Raw genomic sequence first — 23,708 nt, 5'->3', positions numbered from 1 at the left:
CCCGGACCCGCACCGGGACCGGGCACCGGTGGCTCCGATGAGAGGACTCGCAGCCCCGCGCTTCCCCGGGGCAGATGCGGTGTAACACTCATCGAAGCACTCGGTTAGGACCCAGAGTTTTTGTAGTTGAGAAAATTAAATTTAAAAAAAAAAAAAAAAAAAATTCAGATCGGCGGTAACGGAGAAGCGGGCAGCCCTGCGGTGCCGGTGCCCCCCCCAGCCCCGCTTCACCCGGGTGCGGTGCCGGCTCAGCGGCCAGGGGAAAGTTTGCCCGAAGGCGATTTGCAGCGGAGCAGCCCCCGAGAGCACGGGGGGGGGGGGGGGGGGGGCGCAGCCTGCCCGGCACCCCGGGGAAGGGGAACGCGTTGGGAGCCCGGGCAGCGCAGGCGGGAAGGGAGCTTTGCCGGTGGGTGCCGGTCAGTACTCACAGCTGGGCGATGGCGCTCTGGGAGATCACGGCGTTGTCGGAAAAGTAAGGGATCATCGCGGCTCCCCGCGGAGGCGGCCGCCCTGCCCCGCGGCATTGGGGGGGTGGGGGGGGACCCGCCGCCGCCGCTCTGCCCCGCGGCCCGCCGCGCTCCCGCCGCGCTCCCGCCGCCCCCCGCCCAGTGCGCAGGAGCGGCCCCGGCCCCGCCCCCGGCCCCGCCCCCGGCCCGCACGTGGCGGCGCGGGAGGAGCCGCCGGGGCCCGCGGGCGCTGCCGCGGCTCAGCGGCGGGGATGGGAGCGGTGGGTCCCCACGGGGGGGGGGGGGTGCGTGGGTTGGGACTGTTGTTTGTTTTTTTTTTTTTTTTTTTTTTTTTTTATATCCCCCCCCCCCCATCTAGGCGGGGAAAGCTGCAAACTTTGAAACTAGGTTTGAAGCAGCACAGCCAAAGATTTTTTTTTTTTTTTCTTCTTTCGCAACGACAACTTGGGTGCGTAGGAAACGACCTTATAATTTCTCTCCTGCAGGAGACGGGGCGGGGGGGGGGGAAATAGATCTTGGCAATAGCTTTCAGCTGTAGAGACTTGACAACTTGTTTTCTGCTCGAAGAGGACAGAAGCAGCTGCCTTGCAATGTTATTTAATCTTTAGCTCCATGACCCCCTCAAGAGAAGAAGGAAGAAAGGAAGTTCGTTAGGACAAAAATCTTGTTCTCTGGCTGCTGAGAGTTCACATGTTACGGCACAAGGGAAACTCAACATCGTTTTCCACTGGGGAGAGTCCGGGGGCCGCTTGCTCAATCCAGTCGTGCACACAGGACAGCCCCAAAGCAGCAACTTTAATTCCAGATCTGCTTTTCCAGCCTTTACACCAAGCAAAAAGTTTAACTATGGAGTGTGGAAAAACAACTGAGAAACCTTGGGAGCTAGCTCAGTTTTCTGTTTCCCACAGGAATGCTGGATATCCCAGCACAGAGGGACACAAATATACTATTCTTAACTCCTCGTGCGCCTTGTTACTGGGTCTGAGCAAGAAGCTGGCAGTGAAAGAGATGTTCAAACACATGTACTTATTAATGACACCTACTCAATAGGAAAAAATACTGCTGGGGGCATCACTGCAGAGCTGCCCCTATGATCAGACAGCAGAGCTAGAACCAAAAGAAAGCTTCATTTAGGGTTTGTTTCCAACTATTAACTAAAACTTTCAGAGAATCAGAGAGGGGTTTTAAATAACAGTGTGATGACAACTGCTTCAGGTCTGAGACTTCATAGGAACCAAGCAGACACCCGACAAAAGTCCCAACGATCCCCATTTCAGGGACTCGGAGAAAAGGACAAAGCAGTAGAAGTTGTGATTCTGCAAGTTTTGCTAGAATATGGTTTGGTTGCATTAATTTAAGCAATGTCATCTTATATAGCCAAGAACACATCTCTGGTAATGGTTCCTCACAGCTGTAAAGAAAATGCAGTGCCAGCTTGCTGCAGTGCCAAAAAAAAAAAAAATCATTTTGTTAGGCAGAAATGAAGTCAGTTGCAAGAAGCAATGGAAAAATCAGGACATTAGAGAAATGGAGGGTAACTCAATCCTTCCAGAGGTCAAGAGACTGGCAAGAACCTCATACTCAGTAGTAACACATACCACACATTCATAGACTGAAAAACAAACCCAGAACTTCTGTTCCAGTCTAATTAATAACTTGAGGGATTTATCCAAGCACTGCAGAAGACTAAATGGATTTATATACTGTCCAGATAGATGTCAGATTTCTTACATGCAACTACCATTACAAGCCCTTAAAAACTGCTACAAACAAGTGCAGTGATTAACTACAAGTAATACTCTTAAAGTAGCTACTTGTAACATATGGATAATAGATTTGTAAATTAATTAGTCCTAGATTAATACAATCATGCGCTGCATCTCCATATGCTAGGAGACCAAAGAGTGATAGAAATATTCCAGCTTTTTTTCTTCTAAACCTTTAGGAAACATGAGTAGGAAATCCTCAGATAAATTCATCTATTGAAATTTGCACTAATAAAAGGTATTTGAACCTGGTTTTGTTGCCATAAAGATTGACATATCAGTCCGAGGCTGATACTGCCTTCAGGCTACATGTTAGTGAGATTAACATTTCAGTTCCCACTGTCCATGGTATGTGTATTGCATATGTTATTTTCATATTCTGCTTTTTAGTATCAAACTTAAGGAACAACCCGACTTCTTTGTCAAAGCCGCATCCTACATTTAGACATGAGCAGAAGTATTGACCCAATAACCCGATCTCTCAGCATGCAGGAGCAAGCAGCAGGCAGAAAGAAGGGGCTTGGAGGGGATGCACAACAAGATGGAGTTGAAGGCAGCAGGTCACAAGACAGCCAAGAAATTGCTCCTTGCTGGCAGCAGGTGCACTCTGCTGGGACAAATACATGAAGAATTTAAAGTGCAGAAAATTGCAGTGATGACAGGTAGCAGTCTAAATCACTACCATGATGCAATAGAGCATGTGAGCACAGCCATTAATCACTGTATGACAAGATGTAAATAAGTCTGTCTGGGGTCTCAAGTGCTTCCCAGCCCAGCGCATGAAATTACACTTTCCCGCAGGGGAAAAGGACACCGCCTGTCCGAGTTTTGGGTCGTCATTTCGTGCTCCCCAGGAGATCGCAGGATTAGCAGGGCCATGTTGCCTGCTGCAGAGGCAGGCGGTAAACACCTCGCTGCACTCAGTACAACACAACCCTTGTTGGGCATCAGGATTTCATTTAACCTTTGAACACCACACAGACCAATAAACTACTGTTACATACATCCTGCAAGACAGACCACAAAAAAAAAAAAAAAAAAAAAATCCCCAAAGCTTTGCAAAGCTAAGCAAGCCAGCTACTCCAGCACCTAGAAGCAGTTATGGAAGAATTCTGGAAAAAAACCTGTGACGGAGAGCGCTAAGGTCATCTGGCCAGGTGCTTCAGGAGGAGGGAACAAAGGGAATGCCCACCAGAGTTGCCTCTGGAGGGAAGTTTAAGGGGGTAGAGGGAGAATATGCATGCACAAATCTCTTGTATTGACTTGTAGTGTTTTGTCTGGCAGTCAGCAAGCCTGAAAATAATATGGTTTATTCATGCAGTCATCATCTCCCCCAGTGTCCGTGTCTCAAAGCTGTACAGCCACAGTAGCTTGCACCCGTAACTTCAACTGCCTTACTTTCCTTGTGCATTTTAACATGTTTTGATCTTGCAATGATGTAATAGAATAATTCTGTGTGCTGCACAGGGCTAGCAGCTTGCAAATGGGATTCTCCTTGTACAGCTGAGGCCTCGCTACATAGGTCACCAGTAAAAAATGCATGAAGCACACTAGTCAGGTTGTGCATTAGCATGCACAGATTTGACACTTGCAGAAAGCATGCTTACAGTGGGTCACAGAGTCCTGCCAGTTCACATAGTCCACATGCAAAGACGGCATTCATCAAGCTAATATTTCCATCCAAGATCAACAGTTTAAGTCTAAATTGCTGCTTCTTGTCAGACCACACAAAGGTGTGGGTGTCACCATATACCACCCACTCCTAGCCCACAGGGGTATGCTGAGCATCTGCTCACATGCTAAAATGATTAAATCTGGAGCACAGATTGTCTTGTTAAGTATGTTCAATTCTTAGCCTACACTGGGACCTAGTGACCTCTTTTCATTTCAGAGTATGTCTGCCAGCAAGACTTTCTCTGGTCCTCTCAGTTCTCTCCTTTTGAAGAGTCCTAATGAAGGTGATATTGCCACAGTCTCTCTAGAAACTTATTCCAGTGAGTATGAAGGGTTGAGTATTAAGTCCGTTTGGACTGAAGTCCAGGTACTCTCTGCAAAAGCAAGGAATGTTCTCTTCCTTCAACACATCAGGGTAAACCTGTGGAAGTTGCTACAGCTGTTATGTTAGCTGTGTTCAAGGTAAAGGGAACAGTGGGATGTTGTCAGGCACAGGAATTTTGGCCTCAGTCTATTAGCATCAGTGTAACAGATAAAGTAATGCAGAATCCAGACACATGTTTTCAGGGGATTATGAAAAAAAACTTGTGAACCTGCTGTGTTAGACAAACCAACCTCCCCCTCACCACCATCACATCCTCTCCCCACCCAGCGATGAGCTACAGCAGTGCCTGCTCAGCCACCTTTACTACACATATGGAAAGTTTGTTCGTTACAGCTGGGCAGCTGTTTCCGGTGTCGTTCATGAAAAGTTACAGAATTTTTGAAAACAACACGTTCCTGCCCACAGTTGAGTCTTGCACAGGCACTGCCGGAGAGCGCAGAGGTAGCAAGTTCATTTCCGTGTGCAGAGGTGGGGCCAAGTGCTTTGTTTTTCTCACAGCTATACTCAGTCTTTCCCCATCGAGACAGCTGTCTCAGCATCAGGTCTGATGGGGAAAAAGGGGCCTAAGAGGTAACTTTGAAGAATATGGTGCCACACTCCAGCTGGTTGAGGGTCAAAGATGTGATGCCTCTGCTTTTTTGGTGGGAGGTCAGTTAATTCATCCTATTGCTGTCAGGACACATGGTTTTCAGCAATAGTCAGGTTGGACGGAGCTTTGAGCAACCTGGTCCAGTGGAATGTGCCCCTACCCATGGCAGGGGGAGTGGAACTAGATGATCTTTAAGGTCCTTTTCAACTCAAACCATTCTATGACTCTATGAATGAACAGAACCTGCAGATGAATCTGAGTGGATTGAGTCCAAACAGACGACTTATCCGGGGAGAACCTTAAATTAGTGCAGCAAACCTGTAAACAGATAGAGACCTATCCGTTGAGAGCAGCACCTCCTGCGCTCATCTCCTACTGCTGCCTCCCTGCCTCGGAGGGAGAAGTTGCTCTGTCAAAAGTCTTATGGCCTTTTTTTAGCACAGGAGACAAAGCTTACTGTTATGTAGTCCAATTTATCAGGAAAACATGAAGCCATTTCAGCAGCAGTGATCATAAACAAGCCAATGCATGCATGGCAGAATGAGATAGAGTAAAGAAACAAAGCTTTCCCAGTGAATAAGAGGCATACCACCCACCAAGGCAGTGCTTGCATACACCAGTTTTATTAACACAATATAATTACTTTGTTAAATTTCCCTTAAAGGAGCCCATATCTAGCTTAAAAAAAAAAAAAAAAAAAAAAAGAAAAAGAGGGGGGAGGCAGCGGCAGGGAAAGCATGCAAAACTATACTTGAATCTTGAAGAACCAGTCAGAACAGGAAGCCACATTTTCAATTTGGTTATTTAAGCTGTCAAAGAGTATTTCTGTTTCCAGTTCTTGAGCAAAGAAATCAGACAGGAGCAGGGGTAGGGTGATAAGCATCACAGAAAGAACAAAACCCTGCTTTTAAAGCCCGTTTGGTCAGTTGCCCATCATGATCAATGATTAGGCTTCTTAGTTGAGAATTCAACACCTATTTTGCAATATTATCACTTCATTAAACCCTTCCCTCACAAACCCCACACCCAATCATTGTACAGTTTACTTATCATTAAATCTTAGAGGGTCTGACACAAAGAGGTCAATGCTCAATTACACCCCTTTTACAGAGGCAGAAGCAAAGAAGACTGAAGTGCCACCAGGGGTAGGAAAAGGGACCCAAGCAGCAATGTCTATCGCTCTGGTCTCTCAACAAGCAGCACTAATGTTGGACAGGGGTGACACGCTGAGACACAACTTTTGCTGAAACATCTTCTCCCACAGCCACCTTCTCCTCCTGCTTTCTGAAGAGCTGCCTTCCACATGCATTCAAGCAATTTCAGAGGAGCTTTGAAGAAACTAGTTCTTTGGATGCAAAAACTACATTGCATCCTATTTGTACGGCAAAATGGTCTCTGTGCAAACATTTACATTGCTACTAAAAAGTTAATCCAGATCCTTACAAACTGTTACAGCACTGCTCTAAGTCCAGCAAGGAAGAAACATGCCTGAATGACATATCTGAGACCACAAAATAGGTAACGTGTTATTTCAGTGACCTATGGAAAAGGAAGATCTAAATCCTCTGAACTGTCAAAAACCACACCCCTGATTTTTATAAAGGAGTGTCTTTGATGCAGAGATATCAAAGAGTTGAATGGCAACAAGTCCAGAGACCCTGGCCTAGACTCTCAAAATACATTTAAGTGCTTGAAATCCATGAAAAGCTGAAAACTCTGAGGATTCATGTTTAACTTTGAAGCCTTGTGAAGGTGCCCTACCAGGAAAGGGACCAGAATGGCTATTTTGGAGTTTCCCTTTCTATTTACAAGAGGAATCTCCCCTTAACTTAGATTCCTCTAGCTTAGAGCACCTGATTCATGCTCAGTGGGAGACCCAAGCACGTATGGAATCCTTAGGGCACCTCCTGGTCAGCCCCTCCCTTCGCTAACCTCTGAAGAAGGAGCACAAGTGCATGGGGGCAGCTGTTCTGGGCTTGCTCCATGCTGAGCAGACCCTTTCGGTAGCTGAAGGTTCTGACCCACCTCCATTCCTTTTACTTCCCAGTTTGTCATTGTCTTGTTCCTCATTCTCCTCTGTTCACATGCTTAGAATCACAAATTAAAAAAAAAACCTTTTCATGAGCATTCATATTTTGAGCGAGCTCCCTGGTATAGCATCATATGTTTACCTGGTAATTTGGTAATGTGACAAGATTAGTCTGCTTGATCCTTCAGCCTGAATTCATCTTACACGTTACTGTGACCCACAGGTATGTAATCAGACTGGACTGAACATGTTGCAACACCAGACATAGACCTTGCCGTGAACTAGCCCTGCAAATAGATACCTGCTACTAAACTAATAAACCCAAATTTTACTACAAGTGCTATACCTTTGCTCACAATTTGGTGACAAAACATCTGCTATTCCAAAATGAAGACCACAGACCCACTTTAATGAATCGTGATGTATGGCCCACAGAACTTTTTCGGGTGGTCAGCAGAGCTGGCAGATTAACAGAACCGTTCTTTATCTCGGTATTACATTCTCCATGAGCAGCTGTAGTAAATGCCAGAGAGGGGCTAAGCTGTCACTGAAAGGAAAGACAGAAAGATGGATTCAGGAAACACATTCTAAAGATAAGGTTCATACTACAAGAGCTTAGTAATCTCTGGCATGGATAAACACAAGCTTTCCTGTACACCACACACACAGTCCCTTCTTGCTCAAGATCTGGAATTAACTAACTGTCTTGCACACCCATTAGAAGATCCAGCTAACACTCAAGTACCAACAAAATAAATGTTTAGCAGCTGCAGCAGCAAGCAAAGGAAGCACAAGGAAGGTTTAGGTGCTAGAACTCACAGCGCATCGTTTTTGGAGGTCTCTCTTGTAACATCAGATGGGCTTTAAGGATAACCAGAAGTGTCTGGAGCCTGCCACAGGAACACCAAATGGCAATGATACACATCTCCAAAAGTCACAACAGATACAGGATGCTGCAGGTTCACACATCTCAATCTGGCCTGTAAATGAGCCTTCTGAAGTGCAGTCAATTCAGTATCAGAGAATCATTCCCCTCTCTCTCCCAGGGACTAGCACGCATCTCCCATAACCCTCAGGTGGAAAGAAGCTTACAATGGGTCTCAGTTCAAAAATCAAACAAGTTGGTTTACAATTTAGTGAGCTGTTGTGCTATACAAGGAAACACATGCACAAATTCCATTTACTATTTGAAAAACAACTTTTATACTGTTATAAACCATAAACTCCTGTATCAGACTGTGGTCTTCCGCTCCTAAAACAAAGGTATTTACTCACAGCTTGAAATCTTGAGGCATCTTGGCACATCCAACTGTTATCATGGCAATAATCTGATTTACTTTCCTTCCCAGTTCACTCCTGGAAGGAACTATTTTGACTAAAAAAAAACAAACCAGAAGGTAAGCATACTTAGGTTGCAAAAAGTTTTTGTTTTTTTTTTTCTTTTTAAACATCACCCTCCCACCCCCACTTAAAGAGGGGAGGACAAGAACTTTTTGAGAACATTTTCAGGTAACAAACCCTGGATTTCAAGCAGGACCTAATCACTTTCTATGGCACCTGAAGGGAATAACAGGCTCCTCAGCTTTACCTAAGCAAGCGGACTTTAGTCTGACCAAGTGCCAGGCCATAAAAGTTCAAAGAATTCCTCTGAAGTCCCCAGCAGCCTCGCTAGGCAAAACAGCTTACCAATTTTATATGCAGCAGTTATTGTGCAGCCTCAAATGCTGCATTTCTGCAAACAGAGCTGTTTCAAGGCACACAGAACTGGTAAATTCACAGATAGTGTGGAAATAGAGGCACCATTTAAAACATAAGCCCCAAAAGCAACTGGCAGATCCCAACAGCAAATCCAACACTGACTGTGGCACCGCTGCTGCCTCGGGCCCTGGAGATGTCGTTTGTCAGCAAAACAAAGATGCTGAATCCTTGCAACCTTGGCACAGAGCACACAAAACCTGAATGTCAGTACATCAGTTGGTGTCAACACAACTCAAAGCTCAATACACACACATATTTTAGGTAAATTTTAACAATATTGGGATGATGCAAAGAGGTTGCTAACACAGTTGCTCCATTAAGAGTGCATTCAGCATGACAGCAGCACGTCTGGGGACAGGGGGAGAGATGCGCAGACCAGCTAGCTGTACAGACTCCAGATAGCCTAATAAAAATGTCTAGAAGGAAGCTGTGAAGGTAATAAATGTAATAAATAGACTGTTCAGGACATCTGCTTATGCAGTACTCTGTCCTAGTCCCATTAGACATGAGTTAGGCAACAAGGACTGGCTCAATCAGGGAGTCCAGAGCAAGGACTTGGACCCACGTCAGGGGTTTGAGGATCTCCCCCATAAACTGCAAGAACGGGCACAGCTATGGCAGGGTACAGAGACCCTCCCGGGCTTCCCCCAGAGCAGGGCTTGGGTGCAAGAAAAAAAATCCAGAAACCAAGCTGATTTTTACCCATTTGCTCAGCTTCACGTTGTTTGCAGTATTAACTTGCTGTGGTTTTTAGTAGCAGATAGAAATCTTTATAAAAATGAGGTCTCTGTTTCCTACAACCAAGTACTTTCCTCAAGTAGGAAAACAAACCATTCCTCTTTGCATCAGTACAAGAGTTTGCCAGAAAATACTGTTTCAAGCATCTTGCAAAGATAACTGCAGAGCACACATGAACTCTCTTTCTGCACATCTAATAGCTCTTTCTGTCTTTTGGAGAAAAGCCTTAAGTGGCTTCTGTTAATTCACAAAGCAGAAAACTCCTCATTCCGTGATGGTCCTGGCAGAAGCAGTCTTGTGGCAAGTGCAGATTTGTCATGTCATTTGACTGCTCTGTAGAGCAGGTTTAAGTTTAAACAACATTTTCACACGCTTCCTCTCCCTTGTCTGCAAGACTTGAGTCCATGCAATCACAGTCCTCGGTGGTGTTAGATCTTAAAGAGCACAAACAGGTCAGTAACCAGACAGATTATTTGTTTTAGGTATGATGATCTTGATGTATGTACCTACAAGTTTAAGCTTCTGTTTGAAACTCATTTCTCTGCCTCTTTGGAGGACATTTTAGACTGGTTGCTCATTATAGCCTCTGCTCAACAAGCACTAGTCACTCCCACTGTCCTACTGCCAGTCTTCTCTGCATGTTCCCCTTCACCTCAATATATATCCCTTATCTGTGAGAAAAGATAAACAGCAGAAACCTAACACAAGAAGCTATCTAGAAATTGCTAGCCACCAGACCAGCAATGCTGTTGAGCTGGATCTAAACGGAACAGTTGTCACTTTTTGAGACAGCCATCCCCAGACTGTGCAGAGACACGGAGACTTAGGATGGAAATGAAGGTTGTACTCAGTGGTCTTCAAGACTGATCACTGCAGAAATCTTCTGTCACCAAACACGTCTATGTGCTTATGCTTACGTTTTAAGCTAATTCCCTTGCAAGCATGAATATCTCTATGCTCTAACATCCTATTGAATAAATATCGAAAAGTTAATTTATTAACCCAAACATGCTTTTAGCCACAGTAGTACCCTTGCATTCACTGTTCAGTTAACAGGACCAATTAACAGGATGAGTTTGGGCACGCTTGATGCCAACCATGCTACCCTGAGGTAGTGCTTGAACAAATTTTACATGAGTGCAGGAGACAAAAGGACTCATCAGATGCATTTTACACATACCAAAAATCCCACCCCAAACACTGACTGTAGCTACAGCCAGGTCACCTGAGTTATGCCTCCGGAGAACTCCACCGACCTGGCCTTGCCCAGGCAGGCAGCTAGGAATGTCAGGCTGCTGCACAGTGCTGCATCGGTCACACTGCAGCTGGTAACATACCTTTGCTTTTAAAGCCAAACTCAGTCCACTGCCTTTTACTGTCTGGATTTTTAATAACTACTACTTGCTATGTTTCCCTTGAAAATTTGGGATTAGATACACTCAAAAGCTGTTTATAGACATCTGCTGCTCTTCCACAGCAGGACACCACATTGACTACTTATCACATTTGACTGTATTATTTTTAGCCTACTGTAATCAAACACATTTAACACCCACCCCCTTGTTTTCCCTAAGAAGGTTCTTGGTTTCAGTTAGCTTTCTGACCCCAGCAACAGGAGTCATGGAGTTCAGATCACCATATCAACAGCAGATTGTCAGTTCCTACCCCAGGAAGTTATTTAAAATGTATTAAAAAATGCTCCTTTCAAACCTAACCTACAATTGTTGCTAAGTGCCTACAACAATTAAATACCTCCCATCCCCTCCAATACATTATGTATACTGAGACCAAGTCATGAGTTGATCTTGTGACTGCTGGAAGGCTGCGAGTGAAATTAAAAATCAGAGTTAAGCTGAGTTCAGTTTGAGCTTTTGGGAATTGTGCTTTCCAGCTTTCCTCTCAGTCATGAAAGTTGTAAAATGAAGAAACAGCAATTCTTAAATCATCATTTAAGTGTAGAAGACTGAAGGAAAGAGACAACTCACCTTCTCCAGGCCACACAACTGCAGAACTACACTGAGATCATGGGAACGTGCAGCCAGAACAGCTTTTTCTTTTGCAGATTCAACCAAGTTGACCACAAACCCAAAGACTAAATCTTGTTCAAGTCTTTTAAATACTAGAAATTACAGCTTCTGTTGTTATCTACTCACAAACAACATTAAGCAAAGAATTGTAACAGGCAAAGAGCTCAAAGGGAGAACTATTCCACCTTCACTTTCCCTTTACTCCCTCTGGAGGTAATCTTATGTCTTTCATAAAATCTGACTGCAACATTTTAAGCCAAGAAAACTTCTCTAGCAGCAGGAGCACTTTCTGCTCTATACAGTTTTTGCCTTTATTAAATTTAGCTAAAATAATTCTTTTGATGGCTCAGAAGATAGGAGACAAAGCTTACAACACGTCAAGATGTCTACCCTTAAGGCTACAACTGCATTATAAAACCACCATTAGTACTTGTCACTGTTCAGTCAGCTGAGTTTCAATGTTTGTTTGTTTTTTAGGGATAAGCATTTCTCAAAAAAGGTTCTTCCTGAAGCAACTGAAATCAGCATTTACAAAAGGTGAACATCTCAATTCAAACCAATCCCAATTTAAAAAAAAATCCCTGCAAATTCTCAGTGTTCTTCTAACTTTGGAGTACATGTTTGACTACCTGCATCAGTAGCAAATATCTATGCATCCACTGAACATGGTATTTAAAGCAGAAGGTGTCCTTTACAGGCACAGGAACACCCTGTACTTCAGCTTCTACAAGTACAACTTTTCACAAATCCCAGAGATGTACACAAGGGCCTAACCAGGAGAAGAAACACAGCTAGAGGATGTCTATCACCGCTGAAGTCTCTCCTGAGATACTCCTGCTAACTAGAGTAATCCAATTCAGCTCTTGATGCCAACAGAGACTTTTTAGCCAGAGATGGTTATTCCTCTCAGAATATGTTGATGAGGGACCAAATCCTGAGAAACAACGTACGACAGTGGAGGGAGCTAAGGAACAACACAACCAGAATTTGTTCCTAAGATATAAGCAAAGTCTCCAAATGCACAGAGAAGTGGAGTATCACCGTGTTATTCAGAACATGTCCGCAGGCAGGACACCCCCTTCCTGGATGCAAACAACAGTTTGGAGAATACACTCACTGACATCTTTGCAAACTGTTCCCTATATATATATTTTTAGAGTGTAATCTGACTTTTCCCATTTCCTGCTGCAGCAACCCCTTCATTTAGGCCATATTAAATATATTTTTCAGTACAGTTGTGCAACATTAATAATAGGCGGAAAATGATGAACTTTTGCAGAACATGCCAGAACAACAAAAACCCATGTGGAACATTTCACACAGAAAGGTATCCTTGAGGACTCTTACAAGTCTCAAGTGACAATCTTACCTCCTGGGCTGGGACCGGCATTCTTCTTCCCCACTGTCTGCCTCCTGCATACATAGGAAAGGAGAAAAAAAGTTAATATGCTTTAATATATGCAGAATCCAAAGACTTGCATTTCATTGGTTTGATTGTAGAAGGCAAAGGAAACTCTCATTGCTTCTGCATGTAGCTGTCACTATAGAGGAATTCACTTTCTGCTCAGCTGTCACTTCATGTTCTCTCAAAATCCTTTTAAAAACTCAAAAGTACAAGAATATTTGCCACTGCAGGATTTAGCATGCTTTTGCATGGACTTCCAATGAACCCTGCCAAACGAGGTAGGCCAGGAGCCAAACATGATTTATTTCTGGTCAAAAAACTCTGTGCTTCTTATTACCTTTATGTAGATCATATTAATTCATAGCCCAGTGTCAGCAATCAAGTGGAAGAATTCACAAAACCAGCAAGTAATAAACCTGCCAAATAGGACTGGTTGAGCATAGATAGACTAGAAAGTATAAGTTTGACATACTATGCTGCTTTAATTGAAAAATTAATATGCACAGTCTCTTACGTGCTGTGGAATTTTACTAGGCCTACCTACTAGAGCTCAAAGCAATACCTCAGTAGCAAGATCTCAGCAATTAATTCCACTTCACAGTACATTTACATATGCATTGCCAGGCAGTGGCTAAGCATGGGGTATAGGATCTGTTTTATCAGTGAAAACTTACTATTTTCGTGTAGGTCTGCAGGAACAAACACGTTTTAAAATATACCAAGCGTTCGGTCAGGGCAGAGGCATCCCAAGAAAACCCAAGTTCAGCACAAAGGAAGCAAAAACATAATATAATTCCTAGCTTGCTTTGGGCTTCCCTCCTGCAGAAGATCTCCTGTCTAGTGAGCACCCACCATGTGCTGGCAGTGTATGGCCCAACAGGAGTTGCACAGAATTGACCCACAATGAAGAGCAAGAGCTCAGTATGGCACCATGTATTTTGGTCATTTTTCAAGACACAAACCAGCAAGTAGGTGGTTGCAAGAGAGCAGTGCCACTATGACAACAAGGGTGCTTATGTTTTACTAATGGAGTCATGCAGTGGGCATTTAATTCTCTGAAGTGTTCATTTTTTTTTTTCTAACTGGTTACAGAGCTATTTTCCATCTAACTTTTACCAAGCTCCAGCACAATTACTCCATTTCTCTCCTTTTTCTATTACTCACTCTACCATCATTTAAGATGAATATATCCTCTCATGAGTGAAGATGCTGGCACATGTAGTATCATGGCTATAGTAGAATGAACTGTCATGTTCACTGCATTACTCCTGAACTCACAGGTCACTTTATAATGGTCCCAAGGGCAAACACAAAATGATGCATTTCTACTGTACTTATGAAATGGGAAAGCAGGGACAAAGGAAGGCCAGAGCTGCTTTTCTGCAAACACCTGCAGAAGAGCTGACTGAAGCCAAAATGTCAGCAGAGAGTGACAGTGTTTCACACAAGGATGAAGTTCAATTTATACCAACAGTTACGGTGCTCTCCTCCCTGGTACAGCCCTAACACCTCTGCAATGGTTTCCAATAACATACTCCCATGCACAACCCCAGGGGAGACTGTACAGCTCTTCTGAGAAGGCAAACTGTCTTTTTCTTCCTCTTAGCTTGCCTCAGGAGAGCAATTTGGAAGATGCTCTATCATGCATACACTGTGTTCTGTTTTATATATCACAGCACACAGCTAGAAACTAAGGAAAGGTGTGCAAGAGATTTCATGGGCTAGGGGAAGGCTGTGGAACGAGATAAATGCCAATTCCAAATGTGGAAAAAAGGAAACGAGGAACTGCACATCCCCAGGCCTCTGGTTCAGCTCTGCCAAAGAGGACATGTACCTACCTGCCACCCAGGGCAGGAGAGGAAGGGAAGCAACAGAAGAAGGAAAGATTCTGGAATAGACACAATTACAAAACCAAGCAGCAAGCTCAGAAAAGGGGAGGAGTGGAAAAGTTAAGTTTCTGTAAGATAACCATATAAACAGATTTTTCCTGAGAATCTTTTGACCTACATTCTTTGTGCTTACTGGATGCAAAGATCATATTCTGTTCATTGTTTAATGCACAATTAAATACAGATACTCCTACTGGATAGTCTGTTTCTCTCTTATTTAAATGATCTGCATCAGTGAGATATAACTAAAGAATGCACGCTTGTTACCGGTCTTCTAAGAACAGAATTAGAACACCATCATGAAGAAGTTCACTTGGAGCCACCTGCAACCACAAATACAAGCTAAAACCTGCAGACCATCTACAAAAATCAAGAGCTGGCAGGAATACTTTCTACTCATCATACCTTAGAATTAGCTTAGCATCTCGATAAGGAAGCTAGCATTCCCAACCCCTTCGAAATGAAAACACCAGTGAACTCCAGGCAACAGAAAACAAGCTGTAGCATCATTCAGAAGGGTGCAAATACATAGATGAAGAGCAGCCATCACATGAGCAGCCACAGAGCTCTTTCATACCAGGGAGCCAAACCCTTGTTCCCAAGATGAAGCATCAGCTGCGTTCCATAGCTGGCAGGACACTCTGGGATACTCTCTGGGATACAGACCCAGGACTGCCCTTGCTCAAGAAGAATCCAATGGCACAGAGTCACTTTCTGTTATTCAAGCTTTTGCAGTAACTACACTGGCTCAGGACCCATCTGAGCCAGGCTGTTTGTTGTCCACAGCTCCTGACAGCGGACAGCTGTCCTGGCAATCTGTGCTCCCCACATGGCCGAAGTCTCCACATTTTGACTGTGGTGCTTAACACCTCAGGGGCAATAGCTATGCAACGGACTGTGCTGCTCACTCTGTATTTTGGCCTATTTTGTCTTGACAGGTGGTAACAGCAGCATTTTAAGTTTGCAGACATCGAGCACTTCCAAGCAGCTTGCTAGTGCTTAACTACCTTGCACACATGAAAGCAGTAAGGACCTACATTTCTAGAACAAGCAACAAAAGTCTACATCAGTCCTAAATAGTTCTCATACCTCCTCTGCCTTGCACTTCTTCCCCTAAACTTGTAATCCTAATTATTAGCACCTCTCAGGAGAGTGTATATTCGTTTCTAACCCTGGCACCCCAGTGCAAGCAATTCCAAGTGGGTTGGAGTAGAAAACACTATCGAAAAAGGATAGTTCCAATCCCTGAGAACACACAGTGCTCCGCCTAGCCAGGCAGCCAAAGATGTCACCCCAGAAGCCACAGAGGCCACCTGCTCAGTGCCACACACCAGTTATGGCAAACAGGTATAGCATGCAGTGTTACACTCACCTTGGGCTATGTCAGTATGGACAATTGTCTGTTGCCCCCGCGTCTGAGAGCACAGATCCCTCTGGGTTATCCCAAGCAGACTCTGCACTAGCTTCTGCAGACCTGCCTGCAGAAGGAGAGGGATGTGGCATGTCCTTTACACTATTAGTGCTAAGAGCAGTGGACAACTCACAACACCTCTCAATAGGTTTTCCTTAATGGACCCACATATTAGAAGTTCTTGTAGCAGAAGGTTTTTTTTTTTTTTAAAAAAAAAAAAACAAACCCACAAATAAAACATGCACATAAGATCTGCAGAATGAGGATTCAGACCTTTGAAAAGTCAGTCAAATATTAGCAGCCCTATTAAACTAAGAAAGACACTAGCCCTAGAGTTACCAGCACTGGCTTTGCCCAATCCCCAACCCCACCCCACTACTTTGGGCTGCATGACCTGATGTAACGGCCTCACAGCATTCTGATGGTGTTGGATGGGGATAACAAATTCAAGTGTAAGAAAGATATTAGAGCCACAACACCTTTCATTCAGGATGCTGCATCAAGTTAAGGACTTGGTGTGCTAAATGTTCTGATCAAGATCAGGAAGACAAGAAACTTGAAGCCAGCATCAGCTGTGCAGTTAGATTCCTTTGAATGAATTTATTATTCATCTCAAGTCCTGTTGAAAACACCGTTAGCTGTTGTGGGTGTGTTTGTTATCACTGGAACTTCTCAGATCCTGCCAGAGCACAAACTCCAGTGAGTTCCCTGTGGGTTGACAAAAAAGTTGACTTGGGGGGGCAAGAAGAAGAGGTCAGAGGGGAGGGGGGGAGAGGTTTCATTACATGCAAGATAGCTGAAGACATGATGGGTTTTTTGTATAAGCCAAACCAGCTCAAAAAACGTGTATTTGGCTGAAGAACAAGTTCCTCAAACCCACAGTAAGGTAAAACAACTGAAAAAGCACTTGAAGTCTCTGCTGTGCTGTTCAGGAGCCCAAGCTATGCAAACATTTTTAGTATTATAATGAATGGCTATTTCCACATGCCAAAAAAATGTTCGTCACAGCAACTGGCAAGCCTGGTATGCCATAGCCAAAAGTCCCACAAATGACAGGAGAAGATCCTGAAATATGCAGCTCATTATCTTAGTTCTACTCAAAATTCAGCCCTCGAGAACTCAGTGTGGAGGAGGCTAGACATGGCCCAATCAATTACCATCTGTCTCTGCTGAAGCTCTTACAAGATCTCTTTAATATTAGACATAAATGTAGCAGATTTGTGTGAGAAACACATCTATTCAGAATATAGCTGACTGTCTACAAAAACAGAACTGTAGACAAGTGAGATTTGAGCAAGAAATCCAATGCCAGTACCTGGGATGCTATCTGGAACAAAAATAATCTTCACTAACCTCCTCTTCTTCCCATCAGCAACTCTGACCGGCCTGCAACCTACTCCTTCCCTGTATCTCATGTTTTGTCCTGGTATTTACAGTGGTCAGATCCAGGTACCTGAATCATCTTCACCCCATCAACTATTTCCTTTGCAAATACATCCGTACCTTCTCATGGGCAGAGAGCATTCAGTATGAAAGAGGATATAGACAATGCTCCCATATTTCACATATCCCACCACTACTATTTCTCCTCTTCCACAAGTCCATGCTACCATCCAATGTATACCATACCCATCCTACAGTTTTGTGTGCTGTGCTTTGGTCACTATGTAATTTTGTAGCTGCAAAATATCACAAAAACCTTAGTAACTATCAGCCAAAGCTAAGCTGCAATGACAAGTCACCCCACTAGAGGGGAGGGCAGGACAGAGAAGACTGATGTGCCCAATTCATGGTCAAGTGCAAGCTTCCGTGAAAGAAATTACTCTAATACTGACATGACCACTAAAACAAGCACCTTCAAATTTTCTTGCCATTTTCAGCATGTTTCCAAAGAGGAGGAAATACTGCTGCCAGTGCAGCAATTCATCAGCCAAAAAGTGGATCAAAACATTCCTTTCTGAGGACATCTTTGAGAAGGCAGTTTACACTTTGAGAAGGAACATGCTTGGACAGCATCCATGGATACTGGAACCAGCCATGTGGAGGTATGACCTGTGACAGTGTCTCACCTGAGCTTCTAACGCTGCCTTCACACAGGTGGTAGCAAGAACCTTGGCTCTTGCCCCAGGCCCAGGTTCCCTGTGCCCTGCAGCACTCGTGCTGTAACCACAGCAATAGGTGCAAAAGACAGCAGCTTCCACAAACGCTACTTGGAGGTTCCTGATGCTGGATTGCTCCAGCCTCAAACCAGCCTCCTTCACCAGCCTGCAACGTGGAGGAAGCTGAGCAGCACTGATGAGGTCCAGAGGGAGTCATGCCCTGCTTTCCTTGACCAGAAACAGAGGCCTCCGGGGAAATGGAAGGAATGAGTCGCATAGCTCTAAACTAGGCCACGATATTAAATGCAGTTTAGAGTCAAAGATGAAAAATTCCATCTCTGCTCCTTTCAGGCCATGTAGGACAGAATATGCAAAACATTAATCCTGTTTGTGCTTTGATCCACTGCCAACTATCTGTCGTCAAAAGGGCAAGGGAGAGGAGAGAAATTTTTTGAGCGCTATTCTGTTCTATACAATGGGAGTCACTCCATGTCACAGAAAGAGTTCTAGCCTTATAAATCTCCTTTTTGCAGACTGATGCAATGATAAACAAGATTCAGTCTGCATTCTTATGTACAGGGACTGGAGCTGTCTGCCTGTATTTAACATTAGGAACATCACAGCAAGTTGTTTTACTGTAGGAGGTACAATTATTAGCGTAAGTCCTGTGTCTAACATTCACTACATTTCTACTAACCAAGGAACATTTCACACAGACTACACCCTAACGATACATCTTTCAAGCCTTAAAAGAGATTCCAATTTAATAACTGCTTGCTACATATGATTTTATGCCAACATACCTGACTGTATAGACAATGCCTGGGAGGTGTTTTTTATCAGGAGTGTGAGTGGTCACAGCAATCAATACCAAGAGAGCACTGACAATTTAGACAGTTTTCACCCCACAAGTCAACATTTTGCTCATAGCTGTGATGTGCACATTTCACACATTACAGAACTTCTCTTCCCCTGCTCCATTTTCTAAATCTTGACTAAATGTTGCTTTTTGGATGGGAAACTTCATTATTTTAATTGTTTGGTATGCTTTTCCATTTTACATGAATCCTCTGCACAATAACAAACACCAGCAGTGAGTGATCCCAAATTCCTCACAGGAAGACAGAGCCAAGAGGTGGATGTGAAACCACTCTAATTTCTTGAGGCTGTTAATTTTCAAAGTCAAGATTGCTCTTTTTTTTAAAAAAAGATCCTTATTAGCAGGGGCAGAAAGGCCTTGTGCAAGAGTGGGAACACAGATGCTGTTTTGTGAGAAGCTATGTGAGACAAAACTTGAAGCCTTTTCACCTCTCCCGGTGAACTGGCAGCTTATTTACACAACAGAAAATTAGTTAATATAGATTTCCCCTCAAACCCACAGCAAGATTCAAATGCATCAGAGAGGCTTTTCACTTAACATTGTCAAGCCACCATCATGTGAACAACCCTAGACCCAGTCTCAAAGGAGGTACTACAAAGAAAAGGCTTGTAATTAAATGAGCAATCATCTAGTTCTCTGCCTACCCTTTCCTTGGCTAGATCCCATCCAGTTGTTCAAACACACACTAGGTGCCTCTGAGCTGAACATGACCTTTGCTGGGAAGAAGGCAGCTGCTTCAGTCAAATCAGAGGCTGTGCATCCAGGCACTGATCCAGTTGTTAAACCATGCAAATACTGCTCTTCATAACATTCACCAGTCTCCCAGTGTATCTTTCCTTGGGCTCCAGCCATACAGTGCAGTGCAGGCTCCTCCATACAGGAGCTCTCTTCTTGTGGCAGCAAGTATTAAGCCAGTACCAAAACCACCCTCCCCCAACTATTACCCAACACATGGATAACCCAGTCTGGTCAAGTATTGCAGAGAGGGTGCCATCACTGCAGCCACAGCCTCTCCTCTAATGCAGTACAAGTCACCCGGAGATAAGAGCATCCACTGGATGTTCAGATTCCATAGGGATCAACTGAACTCTTGACACGGACACATGGTGACATTAGAGATGCCCCGGGGCATCTGACATCTGCACGGGACTGGCATTAAATGCCCAAAGAAACAACTGAATAGAGGCTGTTGAAGTCCAAGGGACAGGATCTGTGCATGGACATTACACAGAACTGAAGTTCAACACCTTCCAAGGTGAAATATTTGACAGATGCCTATTCAACAGCAGGCCCTGCACAAGGCTGGTCCTATCAATAATCTCAAATCATCTGCTGGAACAAAGACAGACAAATGTTTGAGTCAGATTGCCAAATATCTATTACACATTTCTGTAGCAGAGAGACTTTCATACAGTAGTCTGAGTTGTATCAATTGCTTAAATAAACTGTGTTAGCAAAAAGCCCACACATCCTGCATTTGCAGTAAGGCTGAAGTGCCAGCAACAACACTCTGGCTGGCAAAAAGAAACAAGGGCTGAATCGAAAACCTGGGTTGATAAAAGGTTCCTTTTTTTTTTTTTTTTTTTTTTTTTTTTTTTTTGCAAGAAGTCCAAGACTACTCACATATTCACCAGCTTGAGCTTCCGGGGCCAGAGGGGGGATGCTGAACGGTAACACGCACCATTTCCAGCCTGACTGTGTCTAGTAGCAGTTTTGTACTAAAAAGGGTGATCTGACCACCAAAAAACCAGGCAGCCAGAGTTTGCAAATTCCACAGCTGCTACATGGAGAACAAAGACAACCAGAAATCTGCAGCAGTTTGTGTGAACCAATTTATTTTGCATATTATAGAAACCATCAACATGGTAGCAATGTGCAAGTACTCACATATAGAGCACAGGTCTCAAAGCTGAATTAAAAAACAGTTCACTTCAGAATCCCTTGGGTCTCTGGAGATAGCTAACCTTAACCATTATTAAAAATTATGAAACTAATTAATAAAGTCACCTAGTATGCTCTAGAGAGGTAGCTCATCACTACTTTTTGAAATACTTACATTTGCCATCAAACACTTTTAAAAACAGAAGCTGCTACCAGAAAGCCTTTAAGTTTGACATAAAAGTTCTTCAAAAAGCTAAGCTGAGCAAACTAGGCCACAAATGGAAAAGGGGAGGACTGCGCTGTGTTTTGCATGTTGCTTTTACCTCTCCAAAGCTATAGGAATAAGGGGTAAACAAGCAACTTTCTCAAGCCATTTCTCTCTCACCCATCGCTATTTGCATGAAATGTTTTGAATGAACACTGTTTTCCTCCTCACACTTCTGTGTCTGAGGTCCCACATAAGCAATAGCTTTCTGCAGCCAAGTGTTCATTCAGAGGTTGGCATTCCTTCTGGATTGTTTTCTGTATCACTTTGCTGTGTCAGTAATTGGTATATTTAGGTCACAGACATTGCGCTCCTCCAGAGAGAGAAAAAAACCCAAGTTTCTTATCAAAGCTTTCATCTTCCCACTGGAGCTAAAAGATCTATGCAAACCTTGTTTAGGTTAGGCCTCAATAAAACTGCAGAAATAAAACTGAAACACTTGAAAACAAAAATTAGAAGCCTCCAACTGGTACAACAAGAGTCAGGATGAGAAATACAGTGTGACACAGCCTGCTACACTACACCACAAGAACAGATTAAAAAGGAGATTACTGTCAACTGAATTTCTGCAGTGAAATAAGCTTGCCTGATGGGGAGTACAACAGCTTTTGCCTTAATCACAGAGACACACCCAAGGGGGAAAAAAAAATACAAACATTGTAGACAGATATTCACATTAAATATCCCTGCACCAAAGCAGTATTATACCTCTCTAAAAAAGTGTAGTAGCATATCATCTCTAGACACAGACACTAGGAAAAAAAACAAAACAAAACAAACAAACCTATTGTCACCCCGATTAGACCTTTTTCTAACTTTTACAAGGCTTTTCAACACTGCGCAAGTATGACACTAGAGGCAGGTATTTAACATAATTATGATGCTTTGCTAGATTTAATGCCTCCTAGAGCCTTGAAGATACCTGCTTAATCTCCTTTTAGGCAAAGCTAATGAAGTAGTCCACTGGAAGTCTTAAAATCTAGAAGCATTTGTTTCCCTACAATAATAACAAATACTTATGATGATGGGACAAGTGTGAGAAAACTCACTTGCTGTATAAGCACAGGCACTATAACTCCAGTTTTCGTACTGGGAACTGTTGTTGATGTCAAGGGTATGGTTTGACCAAGTCAAAGATATGCATGTGTACACTGGTGAATTTTAGGGCAGGGCTCCTACACAACACAACAGTCTGTGATTAAAATAAATCCCAGCTCCACAGGTTACCACAATGAGCAGCTGTTCATTATCTGTTCATGCAGGATGACACATTTATGTGCATGAAATTGTCCCTGTGCAATTATGAAGGATGGACATTCACACCTCAGACCATCTCCGGTCACTACCTGTTAAAACACAGACCTTGCTCAACTTTCCAGTGCACTTGGGGAGCTTTCAGAAGCAGCATGGCCGTGTGCACCTCCTCACCCAGAGGGCTGACATCTTCACCTTAGAAGCTGGGCCTGTTTCAGCTGGGAGAGAAAAAGTCTCCTGAACTGGTGCATTAAAAAAAAAAAAAAAAAAAAAAAAAAGACAGCTAGATCTAAACACTAAACAAGGTTGAAGGAATCTCAAAACCAAATTGGCTAACGAGCCATACGCAGAGAAGCTGGAGACCTGGAACTGGAGCTGATAATATTTTATCATTCACGAGCAATGCTAATATGTATTACAAGGAATAAGGACATCGACCAGACACAGCAGATGCCCAACACCAGCTTCTGGTTTAAGTCAGTTTCCCGTTGAAGTGAACAAACATTACATGTGCTTTTTTAAAAAAGAGGGGGATACTTAGTTTTCACTCCTCATGCCGAAGGGCTGTTTTAGGAGGAAGAGGGTGGAAGGAAGGGAGGTACACTGCAAAGGGAAGGGTCTTTGTCTTGCAATCAGCCATCTTCCTGTTAGCATCTAGTTTACCTTGGTGCACACACACAGCAGCCTCATTTGTATCCCTGCTACAGTTATCTTCATTAAAAACCAGGGAGTTTATTCCAAGGCTCTGCGCAGGCACAGTTCAAGTTACAACTCCAGAGCTTTGACTTTTCCCAGAACATTTAGTAGGGCCACTAAAGCAATGCTGATTCACCTGCAACATATATGAAACATATTATTCCCATAAGGGGACAAGAATAGAGCTATCTGGATACCATTCCTACTTACATCATAGCTGTGTCTACAGAACAAAGCTGTGCCAGCACAGCTCTGTTGTTAAAAGTCTAATTCCTGGTCAGCAGCAGCATAACCAGGCATGGGCTTTTCCTTTTGACAGCTTGCCTTAAACTACACAGAGGAAAACACATACAGCCACCTATGAGACACATTTAAATTGCATCTTCACCCTTTACCGGCTCGGCAGTACGCTCTTAAAGCCGAGTAGCTGGCTGTAACACAAACATCTTTCTCCCTGCCAGAACATTAGAAGAGACTCTCACCCACTCAGCTCCT

General features: G+C 43.6%; 1 protein-coding gene across 2 annotated transcripts in view; it reads right to left on the bottom strand.

Moving 5' to 3' along the window:
- SSH2 (slingshot protein phosphatase 2) overlaps positions 1-23,708 on the bottom strand; it is a 104,750-nt gene that overhangs the window by 55,655 nt on the left and 25,387 nt on the right. Inside the window, exon 2 of one of the 2 annotated variants that reach the window (XM_042791432.1) lies at positions 12,803-12,846. In XM_042791432.1, the coding sequence (XP_042647366.1) occupies positions 12,803-12,846 (44 nt within the window). Of the gene's footprint in view, positions 1-428; positions 533-12,802; positions 12,847-23,708 lie in introns of those variants that run through there. The other variant, XM_033004797.2, reaches the window with a different exon arrangement.

Source organism: Tyto alba, unplaced genomic scaffold (genome assembly GCF_018691265.1).
Source record: "Tyto alba isolate M040663 unplaced genomic scaffold, T.alba_DEE_v4.0 Super-Scaffold_19, whole genome shotgun sequence".
In the NCBI taxonomy this organism is placed as follows: Eukaryota; Metazoa; Chordata; class Aves; order Strigiformes; family Tytonidae; genus Tyto; species Tyto alba.
This window is presented reverse-complemented; position numbering and strand designations above follow the sequence as displayed.